Genomic DNA, 14,114 nt, shown 5'->3' with positions numbered 1-14,114 from the left:
TACTTCACATGTTACATTGATTGTATTTTACATTCAAACTTATAGAACTGTATAGAAATTTACTGAATTATATGATTTCTTGATCACTTGCTTTGTTGACTATGGTTGATTACAGCAGAACTGAGATCTTATTAACAAAAGTGGTTAAAAATGTAATTGAATATCCACCTTCTCAGATTGAGGTCACAATATGAAGTCGCACCACTTAATCAGATCACACACTTGCTGTTCCAGAGGATTCCTGACCAATGAGTAACTGTGAACGAGAGAAAGCAGGGATAGGAGTGTTAGGTTGTTGCTCCACAAATAAATACATGAGACTGATACTGCTACGTTGCATCTGGCTGCTGAGTGCAGTTTGGAAATATAAAGTGCTACATATAAAAACTAAATATTTAATGTACAGTAGAAAATATGGACTGCCTAATTAGTTAATACTTATCTAACCTGGAACAGAAAAGGAGTGAAATGTTTAAATGTAAACCACTGAATGAGTCTAATTTATATTTAAATATTTAAAGAGAAAGTTCACCCAAAAATAAAAATTACTGTGACTTACCCTCAGTAGGTGTATATGACTTTCTTCTTTCAGACAAATACAAAGTTATATATACATTTTTAAAACTTCTTTCAAACTTCATAATGACAGTGAATTGTGGATGAGAATTTTAAGCAAAATAAAGTACATCGCATCCATCATAAAAAGTGCTTCACAAGAATATGCTGAGAACATAACTCGGATTATATTCATCTGAAAAATAAATAAATAAAGTCATATACACCTAGGATGACTATAGGGTGAGTTAATAATGAGTTCAACTATCGCTTTAAATAATAAATATTAGTTTGATTGCTTAATTGTTTTTTGTCTCATACAAATATGTGATGTGGAAATATGTGAATATATACATTTTGTATTAATTTCTTTTTATTATGTGCACTAAGCAACTATATTATTTATGACTAAAGCACTTAACCATCATAGTTGCCTACTAAAGTCTATAGAAAACACAACAAAACTGTTCTTCTGGCTATTTTGATTTCTTTAAACCTACAGGAACTCGAATTTCCAGTACATTACATTCAGGTACAGCTCGTAAAACGAGATAATTATTGATGAGAAAGGTCATCAGTGATGAAGGCGCGGTCAGTATCTCCACTTGAACAAATTCTTTTCTCAAAAAAATCCATATTTGGAGTTCCGTAGCCACACCCAAGGGGCGTGTCGTGCATGACGACGATTCCTGTTTACATGCTTTTGGGCGTCACTGGCAGCATGGCAGTGACTCAGAAACCGAAGGCTGATGTGGCTCGAGATCACAAGGCTGGGATCTCGAGCTCTTTGGCGAGGATTTTTAACACAGCTGGATAATTTAAATAACCACACGGACAAACAGGGTAAGCCAGGCGCATAGCTAATAAGACAAGCAATTCCCACCCCCAAAACAGACACTCTTCCACGCTGTCAGGGAACCAATGTCAGATTTGATCAGTGTTTTCTCGCTCTCTCTATCTCTCGCTAAGCTGTTCGAGCGCTTATTGTTTGTGTATACTCTATACAGGAGTCATATGCGAATAAATGCGTGTACGGGTTCAAAATTTCTTTGGACAGACAAAATGAGATAGTACTATACTCTATAAGGGTTATTTGTGATTCTTTTCTGTGTCCACAGAGATAAATCACCCAAAATAAATATTCTGATATCATTTACTCACCTCTATGCTGTTTCCGAAATGTATGATTTACTTTCCCCGTGGAATACTGTACAAAGGAATGAAGAACCGACGAACTCAGTCGCCATTCACTTTCCTAACATTTTCCATACAATGAAGCCCATACAGTTGTGACTAATTCTGCCTAACATCTCATTTTATCTTTATTTTTGGAGGAAGCTTACATTTTAGAACTATTTAGATGTTATTTTGAAATGTTAGGCCTTTTCAAAGGTTCTATCACAGTCGGGTGTGTAGGGTTTCAGACAGACTCCTGTTCCTCTGGCACTGGACACTGGAACCACAGCTCATAAACGGGAAGTCACTTGCTGTCCACAAACCAACCTCTATTTTAATAATTGTTAACTGGATTTTCAATTTTGAAGATTTAACATTTTTAGAATTAACTTTCATGACGCCAGTATCTGAGGTTCGTGGTATTGCGCAATCGCTTTTGTCTTTTGGACCCTCTAGCGTTCGTAATCAGCAACAACAAGATTTTTGAACTAAATATATAATATGAAATTATACACGCACTGTTTTGTTTTGTTTTGTTTTGTGTGTGTGTGTGTGTGTGTGTGTGTGTGTGTTTAATGTGGACTCCACGTAGCCTACACAGTAAATTGTATACTGTACTTTTTTATATTCTATAGTTTGTTGGCTACGTTTCTTTATCTATCAGGCTCAAATCATTGAAACTGTAGCCTTGTGTGTGTGTGTGTGTTTGTGTGTGTGTGTTTAATGAGGACTCCACGTTGCCTACACAGTAAATTGTATACTGTACTTTTTTATATTCTATAGTTTGTTGGCTACGTTTCTTTATCTATCAGGCTCAAATCATTGAAACTGTAGCCTTGTGTGTGTGTGTGTGTGTGCGCGAATGCTAGCCATTTATTAGACACCTTTGTGGCCCAAATTGTATGTTATATTGTTTATATATTTTTCATAGTTTTATTTTTGAAAATAAATGTACTTCTTTATTCACCAAGAACTTTGTTTTACTAAACCAAACTCGGTGTTGTGTGTCAGTGCATGTATTTCAGATGAAACTCATCCAAATGCCTTTGGATTTGGTAACAACAGGCTGTTTGTTCATGCAGTGTTGTGCAAGAGGACAGATGCTTGGTTTTAACCGCTCTGTAGTGTCCCTGAATCAATAATTGTTCTTGGTACGGAGTGGCAGTATTGTATATGTGTACTGTATTGGTGTTCACACCCAATGCTTGTAATAACTTTATTATTAATCAAAATAGACTGGGGCTGTTTTAGTTTATGTGTATTGATTTAAGAAGCTTCCACCGAATGTCAGGAATGTTTTTTTTCCAGTCATTCTAGTTCTAGGACTGCCACATGTTTGACAATCTGTCATTAAAAATTGTAGCTGATCAGTAACATAGATAGAAAACAGTAAACATGTACACACAGCACATACCAGTCACATGCATTGTTTCCTGAACATTTAAAGTGGTAGTTCATTTAAAAATTTAAAATGTGAGATGTGAGTTTTAGATAGTACTGTCAGATCCTGTCTGTGTGCAAACTGAAAGTCCTTTGCCTTGATGTCAGGTGTAACTGCAAACATTTGATCTTGAATTAGAGATCAATAACAAGATGTTAAGTTCTCTTTACTTGTCTGATTAATAGTTAGTGAGATCATGTTAATGAAGTGACTACAGTTCACATTGTAATTCATGTCAGCACATCATTGTTTTTTTTTTTTTAATTTAGACTAATTCAGCTCAGCACATTGATCACAATTCAGACATTCTTTGAACTGAGGTTACACACAGCCACTGATAAGAAAGTGTCCAATGTGTGTTTTTTAGAAACTCTGCACTTTAGCACTAAGGCTCCAGAATCAGCAGAATTTAGGAACTGTTGATTGCATGAATGTAGTCAGATACAAGTACTACTGATTGTGCACAGACCTTTGGAGCCAGTGACTGAGAAGTTGAAGATGGTGAGCTGTAGTGGGTGATTCAAGAAAACGGGTGTGTAAAGTGAGTGTCAGCTTATTCTGTTGGATTTATTGTCACTGATTGGATTAGAGACATGTAAATCTACATATTTTCAAAACCAGCTTGCTTGACTGACTAGTCAATTAATGATTCCTAAAGATATAGTCAAGTCACCTTTATTTATGTAGCGCTTTTAACAATACAGATTGTGTCAAAGCATCTGTACAGCATTAAATATGAAAAAAGTTTATCAGTAATGCAAAAAGGCAGTTCATCATTGAAATCAGTGATGTCATCATCCAGCTCAGTTCAGATTAAATAGTATCTGTGCAATCAAGTCGATGATATTGCTGGAAATTAAGTAGTCCATATAATAAGTAGTCCAAATAGTCCACCCAAATATGAAGTCATAATTTACTCACCCTCCTGTTGTTTCAAACCTTTAAGACTTTTTTTTTTCTTCTGGAGAGCATAAAATATTTTGAAGAACACTGAAATGGACCAAAAATACAGACATTTCTCAAAATAACTTTTTGCACAAAAGAAAATGAGTCATACAGGTTTGGAATGATTCAAGCATAGATGAATGATGACATTTTTTCGGTGGCCTATCCCTTTAAGGAAACTCTGTGTTGTTAGGTTGGTTTTTGGTGTTTACATCACAAACAGCTCAATGGATTGCAACAGAATGGAACACTAAGCAGGGGAACAGTTTTAATGGCCTGTTAATTTTTATTTTGACTAAAAAACACTATTTACTAATCCACTTTTAAACTATTAAAAGTCCCATAAATAAATAAATCTTACAAGATGACCCATTCTTAGTGCACAGTCAGAATATTTTTTTAGATTAATTCTTTAAAGTGATAGTTCACCCAAAAAATTTTTTTTATTATTATATTAATATTTTTTTTATTATAAGTTTGTTTCTTATGGTGAACACATAAGATATTCTGAAGAACCAAACATTTTTGGTCCCCATTGACTTCCATAGTAGGGAAATAAATACTGTGGAAGTCAATGTAGACCATTGACTGATGTTTGATTACCAGCTTTCTTCAAAATACAGGGTGCATCTCAATAAATTAGAATGTTGTGGAAAAGTTTATTTCAGTAATTGAACTCAAGTTTAAGTCTTTGGTTCTTTTAATTGCGATGATTTTGACTCACATTTTACAAAAACCCACCAAATCTCAACAGATTAAAATATGGTGACATGCCAATCAGTTAAACAACTCAAAACACATGCAAAGGTTTCCTGAGCCTTCATAATGGTCTCTCAGTTTGGTTCACTAGGCTACACAATCATGGGGAAGACTGCTGATCTGACAGTTGTCCAGAAGACAATCATTGACACCCTTCAAAAGGAGAGTAAGCCACAAAACATTAATTCCCAAAGAAGCTGGCTGTTCACAGAGTGCTGTATCCAAGCATGTTAACAGAGAGTTGAGTGGAAGGAAAAAGTGAAGAAGAAAAAGATGCACAACCAACCAAGCAGCCTTATGAGGATTGTCAAGCAAAATCAATTCATGAATTTGAGTGAACTTCACAAGGAATGGACTGAGGCTGGGGCCACTCTTGTAAAGCCACTACTGAACCACAGACAACGTCAGAGGCATCTTACCTGGGCCAATGAGAAGAAGAACTGGACTGTTGCACAGTGGTCCAAAGTCCTCTTTTCAGATGAGAGCAAGTTTTGTGTCTCATTCGGAAACCAAGGTTCTAGAGTCTGGAGGAAGGGTGGAGAAGCTCAAGTTGCTTGATGTCCAGTGTGAAGTTTCCACAGTCTGTGATAATTTGGAGTACAATGTCATCTGCTGGTGTTGGTCCATTGTGTTTTTTGAAAACCAAAGTCACTGCACCTGTTTACTTAGAACTTTTGGATCACCTTAATGCCTCCTTCTGCTGACCAGCTTTTTGAAGTTGCTGATTTCATTTTCCAGCAGGATTTGGCACCTGCCCACACTGCCAAAAGCACCTAAAGTTGGCTAAATGACCATAGTGTTGGTGTGCTTGACTGGGCAGAAAACTCACCAAACCTGATCCTGATCTGGTATTGTCAAGAGGAAAATGAGAAACAAGGCCACTGTCAAAGAAACCTGGGCTTTCACACCACCTCAGCAGTGCCACAAACTAATATCCTCCATGCCAAGCCGAACTAAGGCAGTAATTAAAGCAAAAGGAGCCCCTACCAATTATTGTACAGTAAATGAACATACTTTCCAGAAGGCCAACAATTCACTAAAAATGTTTATTGGTCTTATGTAGTATTCTAAATTGTTAGTGAATTGGTGGGTTTTTGAAACATTAAAAGAACCAAAAGACTTCAACTTGAGTTGAATTACTCAAATAAAAAAATTATTCTAACTCTTCCACGACATTCAAATTTATTGAGGTGCACCTGTATCTTGTTTTATGTACAAAATAAGAAAGAACTAAATGAGAGTGAGTAAATTATGGCAAACTTTTGTTTGAACTATTCCTTAAGCATTTATCTGTGTGTTTTTACATTAACATGTGTAATCTTGTTTGTTTCTGCAGGTATGCCGAGCTCCAGGTACGTTGGTGTGGAGGGTTGGAGCAGTAAGCAGGTCGCTGGCTGGCTCAGAGATCAGGGATTTCGGGAATATGTGGATCTCCTGTGCTCTAAGCACCGTTTGGATGGTGCCAGTCTGCTTTGTCTTACTGAGACTGACCTGCGGTCTCCTCCACTGGAGCTCAAGGTGCTGGGTGATATCAAAAGATTGATGCTGGCTGTGCGGAGGCTACAGAGACAACACACAGCCCTCACACAGTCCGGGTCAGAGGTCAGTGCGTTGTCTCTCATACAAACTGGACGATCAGACCGTGTCATCTCTAATGGCTTCGCAGAGCGAGGGTCAGTAGACCATCAACACTGTAATGGGGCGGTCACTACAGTTGGTGGGGAACATAGTTACTCGAATGGCAAGCGTAAACATTGTGTTCGGTTGGACCCGGAGTACTGGAAGACGGCACTCAGCGCAATTTATGCCATGCTGGTGTGCGGAGTGACATCATTCGTCATGGTGCTCGTGCATGAGCGGGTTCCTGACATGAGGACATACCCACCACTTCCGGACATATTTCTAGACAGGTGAGTTATATCTGAATGGGTGGTGTGGGAATATTTCAGAGAATGTGTGTTATATTACTTCACCAGTTCATACAGAGTTGGGTTGAAAATAACATTTTAGGTATTAAGCACCATCACAGTGATTTCAATGCACAATTAGATTTTTTTATTTAATTATGAATACATTTGAATGCATATATATTTTTAATTGTGCTCATTTAAACATTACCTCAGTGCAAGTCTGTCCGAACGTTCAATTCAATTAAATTCAAGTTTATTTCTATAGCGCTTTTTACAATACGAATCGTTACAAAGCAACTTTACTGAAAATAATGTTTCTACAATATTTAGTAGTAGCTTATGGTGGTGACTGTCAGTTTGTGCAAGTATGACTGGATTTTTAGAAAAAATTTATACAAGACGTAGACGATGAACATTACTAATATTATTAATTAATAATTGTTATATGATGCAGTCACACATGTAGCAATAATTGTTAGTTCTGTTTGTTGATTCAGGGTTAGCATCATCTGAGGTCCTCTGAGGGTCAGCATCATCTCTTCTCAGGTGTTCTGGGTCTAGACTGGAGCTTGTGTAAATCCTAGTTACCACGGGATGTAAATCCCATGGCAAAACATAGAAACAAAATAGAGACATCTTTAGCATAGCTGCTGATCCAACAAACTAAAATTAGTTTAACCCAAGCTAATGAATAAAAATGCACATTTGATCAGATGCAACTACACTCACAATTTAAGAGATACATTATTCGAGAGAGTGTGTCTGAACCCCGAACATTATCAGGAAGGCTATTCCAAAGTTTGGGAGCCAAATGTGAGAAAGCTCTACCTCCTTTAGTGGACTTTGCTATCCTAGGAACTACCAAAAGTCCAGCGTTTTGTGACCTTAGGGTGCGTGATGAAAGTGCATTTTCATTTTATTAAATTAATGCTGTACTGTATGTGTAAAAGGAGAATATATAAAACAATTTGCGTAAATGTATGTAATATACTATGAACTGATACAACAGTTTTTTTTTTCTTAATAATAAGAATAATAATGATTAATTTACCCCTTAAATGGTTTACTCCTTGTAGTGAACATTTTGAAAATACAACAGATATCTGCATATTAAAAGCACCACCCAACTTTGATTGTTTTTGTTCACAATTCAGTTTTTTTTTCTTTTTAAGTATTCTTTTCTTGTGGTTTTGTAGTGTTAATAAAGAATTATGACTCTTGTTATTTATGTGTCAGTGTTCCCAGAATTCCCTGGGCCTTCTCCATGGCTGAAGCATGTGCAGTGGTGTTGGGTTCCATATTAATGCTGGTGTTGTTGATGCACAAACACAGGTAAACACACCCAAAGTCAAAATGCAACCCAGCACAAGAGAGATTTAAAAAATTGCTATGGCCTCAAGACTTTGTTAATGTTATGTAATCGTAATATTCCCAAAGACAATATTATTACAAAATCCTGTGTGTGGTACAACAGTGAATTTCATACGGTGTATATTATTACTGTTATGCATTTCTAATTTTCCATTGCTCTGTCTTTCTCTGTGTGTGCTACTGTAGGTCCATTTTGTTTCGCAGGCTGTGTAATTTGACAGGCACTGTGTTTTTGCTCCGCTGTGTCACAATGTTTGTTACTTCGCTGTCTGTACCTGGTCATCATCTGCAGTGTTCAGGCAAGGTGAGGTGCACACACACAGACACACCATCTGTCTTTCTCAGTCTTTGTCTTGGAAGTGTATCTGCGTTGGGCAATGTATAAGACATATTTTACTGTAGGTACCCCCTCAATATTATTTTACATTTCATGCAAATCAAATCTTTTTGAACAAAATTAGAGTTGAATTATGTCACATTATGTTGCATTATCAATGCCCACATTAAGGATATTAATTCCAGATTGCAAATAGGAAAAATATTCTTCTTGGTTACTGATTTTCCCTATAAATATATGTATTTTTTTAAGTTATTAGATTGGTCTAATTAAAAATGATCAATCTCAGGAGTTTTTTTATATTGACAGATTAAAACGATATAAAACATACACAATAAGATTTTTCACAAATCTTTTTGAAGATATGTAGAAACAATCCTTCTTGATTATATAATCGTCTTCTAGTACAGTAATGTCATGCAACCACCCAGAACACTCAAGCATTGTGTTTTGCACAGGCAAAATACCACCATATATCAGCATACACACACACATATATATATAAAATGTTAATAATATATTTTAATTTGTTTTTATATCATTATAAAATATTGGAATGTTTTTAATTATCATCCTCTTACATTCGACTATCTTCCATCTCTACAATGGGCGAGCAATAATTTGCATATCTGTATTTTGCAGATGTATGGTGATGCATGGGCAAAAGTGCAGCGTGCATTGGAAATCTGGAGTGGGCTTGGCATGTCTTTAACTGGTGTTCATACATGTGGTGATTATATGTTCAGTGGACACACTGTTGTTCTCACCATGCTCAACTTTTTTGTCACTGAATGTGAGTATGCAAACGGTGTGGAGAGTTTTACTCATTGAAAATATCCAGCGCTCCTAGTACTTTATCAGCTGAATCTCAGCAATGTGATCAATGTCTTTTTGTGATTTTTAGACACGCCACGTAACTGGAACTTCATCCACACCATGTCTTGGGTGCTAAACCTGTTTGGAATCTTCTTCATCTTGGCGGCTCATGAACATTACTCCATCGACGTCTTCATCGCGTTCTACATCACCACAAGACTGTTCCTGTACTATCACACGCTAGCAAACACGCAAGCCTATCAGCACAGCCGCCGAGCGCGTATCTGGTTCCCTCTCTTTTCTTTCTTTGAGTGCAATGTGACCGGACCTGTTCCAAATGAGTATGGCTGGCCGTTCTCCAAACCCTCCTTCATGAGGATGCTTCTGGGATAAGCCATCTCTGTTTATGTCAAGCTTTATGTTTGAAGTCCTGGGAAAATAATTTATTTTTATTTATTGCATTTGATCACTTTCTTGAAATTTCCATTTGTAATGCTTTGTTATTGTTTGTTTTGCTGACTAACACTTCTTATAATTTCACAAAATCTACCTATACCAATCTATAAATCATATTTATTTTCTCTGGAAAATGTATCATACAGAATCATTGTGTCAATTCACTGGTGAAACAGTTTTGAGATTTTACAATTGCAGATTTATGTTACACTAACCATTAAGCATGCTGCTTTTAAACTCTTGGAGACATACAGTATGTTTAACTGGAAAAGCACTGATATACAATTAGTCTTTATTAAATAATAATACATGATAGGACCTATTCTAAGTCTTGACACATCGTAATGGTGCATATTTACAGTCTTACAGCCACAGAGATATAATGCTTAAGTTTTGCTAACACATTTTTAGACACTTTGTTTTTAATATGTGGCCATTGTATAGATAAATAAATGTTTTATGTGATTCCAGGAATAGACAAAGATTATGAAATGTTTTGACAATATGAGCATCATAAACATGTTCAGTACTTTTACATGGACTTTAAAGGGAGATGCAGTATTTTCATTTACCTGTATGATTTGTGTTTGTAAGTTTGTGCATGAGGTATTTGTGAATGTAACAGATTTATAAAACGGTTTCTTTCTTTTCTGTTTTATTTAAATGTACCTTGATGCTAACAAAAGTCTTATCACTTGGGGTAACTGGAGAATGCTTGTACATGAATAAAAGACTCACATGAACACATTTATGTTTGTTTTAGTATGACAAATGTCAACTGTGTTGTAGATTAACTTATTAGTACAGTTTCCGTGTATATAGTTAGGTGTGATTCATCAGAATTTGCAGTGCTGTTTGACTAGAGATTAAATGATTTAACTGTTTAACCTGATTTGACGTTGAAGTTTTCAGTCACACAGAATGACATCATTTTGGTGCCAGTAATTATTTCATGAAATAAGCGCACAGATAGACACAGTTATAGACAGTTTTACCTTTTTCCTTCCTTTTCTGCTGCCCTTCATTGCTTGACTCAAGAGGATCAATGTGACAAGACGTTAAAACTCCAAACCCATGTGAGCAATATTGTAGATGCTGATGAAAAATGTGTTAAGTAACATCACAAAGATATTAATATGCATGAATGTTTAACAGGAACATTAAAAATATCAATTTTTTAATCATTAATTCTATAGGGACCATTTGAAGTGTTTTGTTTATTTGAAGTGAAGTTTATTTTAATCACTTACAGCTAAGTTATTTAAAAGATTAGTTCATATAGTCATGCAAAATAGGTTATTATTCTTTAAAAAAAAGGAACCAATTATTTTTGAGTGTATTGGCTGAATACATGATTCAGTAGGGGTATAAAAAAAAGGCTCTTTGCATATATGCAGTTGTGTTATGTTCCAACTCATACAAAATGAAGTGACATGATCAAACATAGGCTAGGAGTATTAATTAATTGCTCTTGATAAAAGACTTTACTTTCCCATCATGAGTAAAGCCAGTTCCTGTTTAATTAATATACTGTAGGACAAGCTTGTCATTTTTGATTTATCAGAGCAATGAAACGATATATAAAGTTGTGAGAGTGTCCATTTGGCCACTGGTTGAACTGATCTCTCATCAACACTTGCTTTAGCTGGAACTTTTACAACATGGTACAGTACAACTTATTAGGTCTTTCGATCATGATCTATAATACAGCCTTTTAGACGTATTTACTACAACAAAATACTGCTTTTGGTATCAGCTTTGTCTGATATTAAAATATGGGAGCGTCTGTAGTTAAAAAAAAACACTTTGTTTTATTTATTGGCATTATGTTATGACATTATAAACTGTCCAGTAACTTCATCTTCTCAGGTGGGTTTGCTGAGAGTGTGTATTCTTCTCTTCATGGTGGTCTCCTGTAGTGCCGAGTGCTATATTCAAAAACCTCAAGTTGATTTGTCATCTGTCCACAACATAACAGACCACCTACAAGGTAAGCTGAACTGTCTGAAGCTTTTTCTTTCTGAAAGAAATTTCTACAAAAAAAAATATTTTCATGTTTATAAATGAAATAGCATATGTTGTTTGAATGCTTTATTATAAGGATAAACCACAGCTGTTATAAAATATATATATTTTGTAAACTCTCTGTCTAATGTCTTGTTTTAAATAATCATGGTCAATTATCATAAATAATATATTTCATTTACAGTTTTATCTATGGTCCTGTGTGTGTGCTGGTTTATTTAGGTTGTGTGGACTCTGATGGAGTAATCCATGACTTCAACTCTGAATGGGAGAAGGACTGTTACAACTGTCTTTGTGCACTATTTGGCATCAGATGCTGTAACAAGTAAGTTTAAAAGTATTTAGACTTAACATATTTAGTGTTTTCATGACCATTCAGTTTTCAATACAAAGTTTGCAGTTACACTTTATTTTACAGTATGTGTATTTGCATGTACTTATAGTTTACTTACAGTGTATTTATCAAAAAAAAAAAAAAATCTTGTCTCTCTGTGTGTGTGTGTGTGTGTGTGTGTGTGTGTGCAGGATCCCAACAGTAATAGATCACCCTGATGAATGCGAGATGGTTGTTGACAAAACAACCTGCTCCTTCACTCTAGCACTTGTTTCAGACCACAGCAAGCCATGCCCAGTTGCCTAACACTTCAGGACGCAATCACACATCTATGGAATATGGGTAGAAAACATTACAAATAAATTACAAATAAATGAAAGGCTTATCATATCAAGCTAATTTTATTGTAACAAACCAAGATGTGTGCATGTACACTCACTGTACACTTGTTTTATTTAAGTCATCTATTGTTTTAAACAAATTATATTGCTGGTTTAAAATGGGCTAAACACAGAAAATTATTAGAGGCAACACCAATAATCAAAAGATGAACATTTAATATAAAGCAAGAACGCATGGACAAAATACATGACAAATTGAATTTATTTGGTAATACAGCATAGTTTACAACATACATTTAAAGTGAAACAGGTGATTGTGTTCAGAAATTATTTTTTTTTATGCTGGTTGAAAGTCTCTTCACATCCCTATAGTAATCATCAAGTTAAGTGGTTTAAATGTACACTGAACAAAATTATAAACACAACACTTTTGTTTTTGCCACCATTTTTCATGAGTTGAACTCAAAGATCTAAGACTTTTTCTATGTATACAAAAGGCCAATTTCTCTAAAATATTGTTGACAAATCTGTCTAAATCTATGTCAGTGACCCCTTCTCCTTTGCCGAGATAATCCATCCACCTCATAGGTACAGCATATAAAGAGGGTGATTAGACAGCATGATTATTGCACAGGTGTGCAGGGCTGCCTTAGGCTGTCCACAACAAAAATGTTTTACTGTATTGGGGGGTTCGGGTGGGTGTGTGTGTGGGGGGGAGGGGGGGGGGGGTTCCAAAAACCAGTCAGTATCTGACCACCATTTGCCTCACACAGTGCAGAACATCTCCTTCGCATAGAGTTGATCTGGTTTTTGATTGACACGCTGTCATATACGCTGACCGATCCAGAGCATCTTCTGAACACAGCATTTGGGTAAAAAAAAGTTAAATAATAATTTTTTTTGTTACTTTGAAGCTCCTCCAATTCAGATAGGTGTGACACAATCATTTTATTTATGTATAAAACTTTTTTTAATATGTCTATCAGGTTTTTGTTAAAATATAAATCTGTTCCACTTTAAATCTATTTCACACACACACACACATGCACACACACACACACACACACACACACACGCACACACACACACACACACACACACACACACACATATATATATATATATATATATATATATGAATGAAGAAATATGACAAAAATGATGAACTCTTTCTTCAGTATGCACATTACCATGTGACTGAAAGTGTTGCTTACATTCTCAGAATCCCTAATCTGATTAAAGAGAACTACAATTAAATATGTGCCCTGCCCATTTTTAATAATATTTACAGATACATAAGTAATAACAAATAATTAAACACAGAATTTCAACAGAACAGATAACAACTGACACACCAGTATAAAAAAAAAACATTTTCCAATGTACATATGCAATCTAATGCACTTATCAAAAAACAAATTCAGTCACATTTCAAAAGTTGTGCTTGATGACAAAAAGTAGCAGCCTATTTAAAATGTATGATTTTATTTACAGTATTGTCTGCAAAGGAGTGCAAAAATATGTTCAAATACTCTTATTTCATGCACAAAAAAAACACACACACACAAATAAGCTAGAAATAATGCCTTTGTGATAGTTTTCTGATGATTAAAGTATAACACAAGTGTGGGAGCTGGATGGCCAGAAC

General features: G+C 35.4%; 2 protein-coding genes across 4 annotated transcripts; both read left to right on the top strand.

Annotated features, from left to right (window-relative positions):
- Positions 1 to 1,236: 1,236 nt before the first annotated feature.
- On the top strand, positions 1,237 to 10,513 carry samd8 (sterile alpha motif domain containing 8). Of its 3 annotated transcripts, none has more exons than XM_052580254.1 (6): positions 1,237 to 1,398; positions 6,213 to 6,786; positions 8,023 to 8,118; positions 8,344 to 8,461; positions 9,137 to 9,287; positions 9,399 to 10,513. In XM_052580254.1, exons 1-6 carry the CDS (start codon positions 1,305 to 1,307, stop codon positions 9,701 to 9,703), a joined length of 1,338 nt encoding a protein of 445 aa, XP_052436214.1. In that variant the 5' UTR covers positions 1,237 to 1,304; the 3' UTR covers positions 9,704 to 10,513. The 3 variants fall into 3 exon arrangements, with proteins under 3 accessions (XP_052436214.1, XP_052436215.1, XP_052436216.1); XM_052580255.1 differs by lacking the exon at positions 1,237 to 1,398 and adding an exon at positions 3,634 to 3,713; XM_052580256.1 differs by lacking the exon at positions 1,237 to 1,398 and adding an exon at positions 3,642 to 3,704.
- Positions 10,514 to 11,639: 1,126 nt separating this feature from the next.
- On the top strand, positions 11,640 to 13,078 carry si:ch73-288o11.4 (beta-microseminoprotein). The gene is made up of 3 exons (XM_052580260.1): positions 11,640 to 11,756; positions 12,014 to 12,116; positions 12,317 to 13,078. The coding sequence occupies exons 1-3, from the start codon at positions 11,669 to 11,671 to the stop codon at positions 12,429 to 12,431; spliced, it is 306 nt and encodes a 101-aa protein (XP_052436220.1). The 5' UTR covers positions 11,640 to 11,668; the 3' UTR covers positions 12,432 to 13,078.
- The last annotated feature ends 1,036 nt before the right edge of the window (positions 13,079 to 14,114 follow it).

This window comes from Carassius gibelio, chromosome B17, assembly GCF_023724105.1.
Source record: "Carassius gibelio isolate Cgi1373 ecotype wild population from Czech Republic chromosome B17, carGib1.2-hapl.c, whole genome shotgun sequence".
Taxonomy (NCBI): Eukaryota; Metazoa; Chordata; class Actinopteri; order Cypriniformes; family Cyprinidae; genus Carassius; species Carassius gibelio.
This window is presented reverse-complemented; position numbering and strand designations above follow the sequence as displayed.